This window comes from Apium graveolens, chromosome 8 (assembly GCF_009905375.1).
Source record: "Apium graveolens cultivar Ventura chromosome 8, ASM990537v1, whole genome shotgun sequence".
Classification (NCBI taxonomy): domain Eukaryota; kingdom Viridiplantae; phylum Streptophyta; class Magnoliopsida; order Apiales; family Apiaceae; genus Apium; species Apium graveolens.
The window spans coordinates 22,736,739-22,741,750 of record NC_133654.1 but is presented as its reverse complement, the minus strand read 5'-3'; the positions used below and the strand labels follow the sequence as shown (position 1 = coordinate 22,741,750).

The following is a 5,012-nucleotide window of genomic DNA, read 5'->3' as shown; positions in this document are numbered from 1 at the left end:
TAAACCCCTTATACAGCTCTTCCTTAGCTCGGTAAATTCCTCCCCAAATGAAACTGGTACCTTCACCCTTCTGAGCCTTCAATATATGGCCATTATGAAAATAACGAGCTTTAAACACTCTAGCAACCAATGAGTTGGGATTTTTCATAAAATTCCATACGTGTTTTCCTAACAATGCAATATTGAAGCCGTGTAAACTTCTGAACCCTAACCCACCACGATACTTAGATTTACACATCCTTTCCCATGCTAGCCAGCGTACTCCTCTCCTATTACCGTTCCCAGATTTCCATCAGTAACCATTCAATAACCTTTCTATCTCTTGTGTCATCGTTTTCGGTAGCAAAAAACATGACATACAGTATGAAGGAATGGACTGTGCTACATTCCTAATCATTACTGCTTTTCCAGCCCTTGATAACTGATTAGTACTCCACCCTTGCATCCTGTTCCACACCCTCTCCTTAACAAAGTTGAAAACAGTTTTCTTAGAACGACCAATCAAAGATGGAAGCCCTAAGTACTTACTGTCCCCCAGATCATTGCTCACTTCAAGTATCTCCTTTATTTTATGTTGCTTATCCCTTCTGACGTTTGAACTAAAAAAGATACCTGATTTGTGATAATTAACAGCCTGTCCCGATTGTGCTTCATACAAATTCAGGGTATTCTTAATTGCCCTGGCTTCCTGATCCTTTGCTTTAAAAAATAGAAAACTGTCGTCAGCGAATAAAAGATGTGTAATAGCTGGAGCATTGTTACTAATGCAGCACCCTGTAATCTCGCCAGAATGAGCTTTATCTGTAATGGATTTAGATAAACCCTCGACATACAAAAGAAACAGATACGGGGAGAGAGGGTCTCCCTGCCTGAGTCCTCTACTAGGGTTTATTGGACCCACATTATGCCCGTTCAAACAGACTGAGTATTGAACTGTAGTAACACATAATTTCATCCATTTTATCCATTTTTCCACAAAACCCATTGATCGCATTCTAGACCATAAATAGTTCCAGCTCACTCGATCATAAGCTTTACTTATATCGAGTTTTAAAGCTACCTCCCCATCTTCTCTTCCTTTTTTCCTCCTCATAAAATGAATCATTTCAAAAGCTATCAGCACGTTATCAGTAATGCTTCTTCCCGGGACAAAAGCTGATTGATTCTCTGAGATAGTAACAGGTAAAATTAATTTGAGGCGATTTGCCAGCACCTTCGCCACAATTTTGTAGAGAACGTTGCATAAAGCTATAGGTCTCACATCTGTTAACATTTCCACATGTTCCTTCTTTGGTATAAGAACCAAATTAGTACAATTTAACTCGGTTGGGAACAGATTATTCTCTAACCATGCTTTGCAACAACTGAACGCTTCCCTTCCTACTAGACCCCAGAAATATTGAAAGAAGGCTGGACTAAAACCATCAGGCCCTGATGCTTTATCAGGGTGCATCTACTTTACTGCTTCAGTGAATTCTTCGAATGATACATCAGCTACAAGTCGTTCATTTTGAGTCTCTGTAATGATATGTTGATCCACAATTGCCTCCTTCTCACTTAACGTCTCTGATGCAGTGAATATATTTGTGAAATACTCATTTGTCATCGTGTTCATCTCCTCTTGTCCTTCTACCCTCAACCCTTCATCATTTATTAAATGTGGGATTTTATTTAAACGTCTCCTTTTCGAGGCTTGGGCATGAAAGTATCTCGAATTTGCATCCCCTTCTTGCAACCAGAATGTTTTTGCACGCTGTTTCCAATAGACTTCCTCGTGCAACAACAGTTCATTCAGTTTCTCCCTCTCTTCAAAATATAATTTGACTCCTGCATCATCTTCTCTATTTACCAGACTATTAAGAACCTCTTTCTGACATCTGACTTTATCTCTAAATTTATGGAAGAACGCTCTTCCCCACTTGGCCATGAACTCAGAGACGGACATCAACTTTGGGATGATATTAGTTGCTGGCAATGATCTCCAATAAACTGAGACTTCTTCTTTAAACCCTGGTTCCTTTAATCATGTATTTTCAAAGCGAAAACGAAATTGTTTTCTTGAAATAACGGTGTCCATAAGTTGCATCAAGATGGGATCATGATCAGAGGTAGTAGCATGGTGAACTATTAGAGTACATAGTGGGAACTTCCTCCACCACTCCTCAGTTGCAAAAGCTCTATCAAGTTTTTCCTTGACCCAGTTCGTTTTGCCCTTACTTTTCTCCCAAGTGAACTGCCCTCCTTTCAGCTCAAGTTCCACTAAGTTACAGCCTTCAATTGCCTCGCGAAACCCCTCAAGAAGACCTGGAGGGTGAGGGTGTTCTCCTCTTTTATCTGTACTATAAAGCAGGTCATTAAAGTCCCCAAAGATGCACCAGGGCATATTTGTATCCATAGCCAACCTTCTCAGAAAATTCCATGCATTATGCTTTCTGCTTCTCTCCGGAAAACCATAATAACATGACAGCCTCCAAACTGGACAATTATTTTCGATAAAATGAACATTAATGTGATTATTCGAATGATCCATTATTTTACACTCTACTGTATGCTTCCATAAGACTGCTAGACCTCCTCCTCGGCCTACCTTGTCAACAGCAAAAAAATCTGCAAACCTAGGCTTCAAGCAGAGCTCAGCAATCGTACCCTTATCTACTAAAGTTTCAGAAAGAAAAACAAAAGCGGGATTAAGAGACTTAATTAAGTCTCCCAGGATACGAACTGTACGCAGGTTTCCCAAACCTCGACAGTTCCAGCTGAGAAGATTCATGACAACTGGCTAGCTTGCATCGCAAGCGTAGCCAAATCTTGTTTTGAAGATGCTGAACAATCAGAATTAGAAAGATTAGCATCTGTGAGTATCTCAGAATTTTGAACTGTTAGAATTTTAATATTCTCGTCCGTATCCATTGCACCTTTGGACTCAGGCCCACTTCTTCTGCGTTTCCTGTCTTCCAAATTTAGCCCATCATTTTCCTCACTATCCAGCCCATAATCCTTATCCTTTATTTGTAATATCGCACTTTTAAATGTCCCGCCTTTTTCCCCCGAATTATCAGCATTTTTAATTCTGTTTGATCATGTTCCCCAATAATCATGTAGCACACTATTTCCTTTATCCCTATCTCCATGATTAGTTCCCGAACAATAGGGGTTGTTTCTGTCACGCCTTATCTTCTCCTCCCAATCAGCGTCATTTTCGTCGCGTAGCCATTTGCTTCTGCTCTGGTTTGCCACCCTACGTGGCGGCGCGCGCAGCCACCCACCCCAGTCTTTGATACCATCCTCGCCTCTGTTATCTATATTTTTCCTACAATATCGTTCCGTGTGCGTGACCAGGCCACAAACGAAACAGAAATCTCCCAGTCTTTCATATTTACACGTGACAACAAACTCAGTTTCATTCCTCCGTTTAATCTTTTTCTTCCTTTTAAGAGGATGACGTACATCAATCCTGACTTTGATTCTCATATACTTCATCCAAAGACTGGAGTTATTCTTTGTATCATAAAGTAAAATCTCCCCAAAGAAATCTCCTAGTTGTTTCCCTACCGCCTCCGACATGAAACCTGCGGGCAAATCATGTATTTGAATCCACATCTCCAGATACCATAATGAGAAATTCAACGAATCAATACCAGGAGGAACAGTGCTAACGATCAGCATAACATTATCAAAGGACCAGGGCCCTCTGTTGGTCACAAATAGCTTATCCCCACGATGATAGAATTGAAATAGAAAGATTCCTGGATCAATTTCCTTGATGTTAACCCCCATTACAGGCTTTCAAACATCAGCCATTTTCGAAATCATTGCTCTTGTGTTTATGGTATTCTCCTAAAATACTGAGATCTATTTTTATAATAATATTTTTGATAAACATGTCGGGAATGAGTTGGAATTGCTAAAATGGTTCAAATTTAAAGTGAAGCCCATTTTCAAAATTTTCCGCCTATTTCCCCCTTTTTTGGTTGTTTTGTGCACGTGCGTGTCCACCTCAGCAAAAAAAAAAAAACAACCACGCAGGATGTTACAGAAAGCTTTCACTGCACGATTACATTACAAGTCAAATTTAGGAGCTTCCCGATGAAGCCTAATTACAATAACAAGTACAGCCTATATATACGCATTACGCATATATTAATAGTACAGAATCTACAATTGGCATACATATCGTACACGTACAAACAGAAGTAGTAGAATCAAGTAATTTATCGAGTACATATATTTGAAAGTCTCATAAACATGGAGGTGAGCGAGGGTGGCTGTTACATTCAAGATGACGGTGGCTACAAAACCCCGAAGCGCGGTGGCAAATACGAGATTCCTGCAGCAACCGAATGCCCCAAGGCGCCGAGGAAGAAAGCAGGAGGAAATTATAGCAAGCAGAAGATAATTAAAGAGCCAAAAAACGGGTATTTTCAATCGCCCGAACTAGAACAATTTCTTGCAACCGCATACATAAGGCAAAGAACTTGTTTAATATCTCATTCGTAAGTCAAAAAATATAATTAATCTATCTGTCTCTATTTCGCATTTTGCACATCTTCTTTGTAATTTTGTTAAGTTATATTTTTGTGTAGAAATTATGTGTGTATGTGTATCTATAATCACAAGTTCTTAGTTCTTGTGTTAATAAGAGCCGCTGTACTTTTTCTTGCCAAGTTTTTTCAAGATAAGAAGTAATAACACGTGAAGAATTGGAAAATATTTTAATTATCTGATCAAAAAAATCAATCTCAAACACTCAGAAGTCTGATTAAAAAAATCAATCTCAAACTGGAACTCAGAAGTCAGAAGCATATGACTGATCAAGCTTGATAAATATAATGCTGGTAACAATGAATCCATTTGTTGATTGCTTTGCTAATTGCCAGCGAAGAAAAAGTGTTCGATCACCGTATCAACAGGCCTAATAATATTCAACGGCCCAATATAACTTTCCCCTAATAACGGCCCATATTGAAATTAAAGGTTAGCCTGGTCACTTCCCGGCTCCAGCACAACCCTGA

At 39.3% G+C, this 5,012-nt stretch overlaps 1 protein-coding gene across 1 annotated transcript; it reads right to left on the bottom strand.

The window, feature by feature from the left end:
* Positions 1-1,453: 1,453 nt before the first annotated feature.
* Positions 1,454-2,770, bottom strand: LOC141679392 (uncharacterized). Its single transcript, XM_074485894.1, has 2 exons — positions 2,137-2,770; positions 1,454-2,010 (listed from the first exon to the last, which is right to left on the bottom strand). The coding sequence occupies exons 1-2, from the start codon at positions 2,768-2,770 to the stop codon at positions 1,454-1,456; spliced, it is 1,191 nt and encodes a 396-aa protein (XP_074341995.1).
* Between the last annotated feature and the right edge of the window lie 2,242 nt (positions 2,771-5,012).

Coding starts and splice junctions, on each gene's coding strand:
- LOC141679392 (XM_074485894.1), bottom strand. CDS start 2,770: ATGAATCTTCTCAGCTGGAACTGTCGAGGTTTGGGAAACCTGCGTACA. Junction 2,011..2,136: donor GTGGAGGAAGTTCCCACTAT/GTACTCTAATAG, acceptor TAAAGGAACCAG/GGTTTAAAGAAGAAGTCTCA.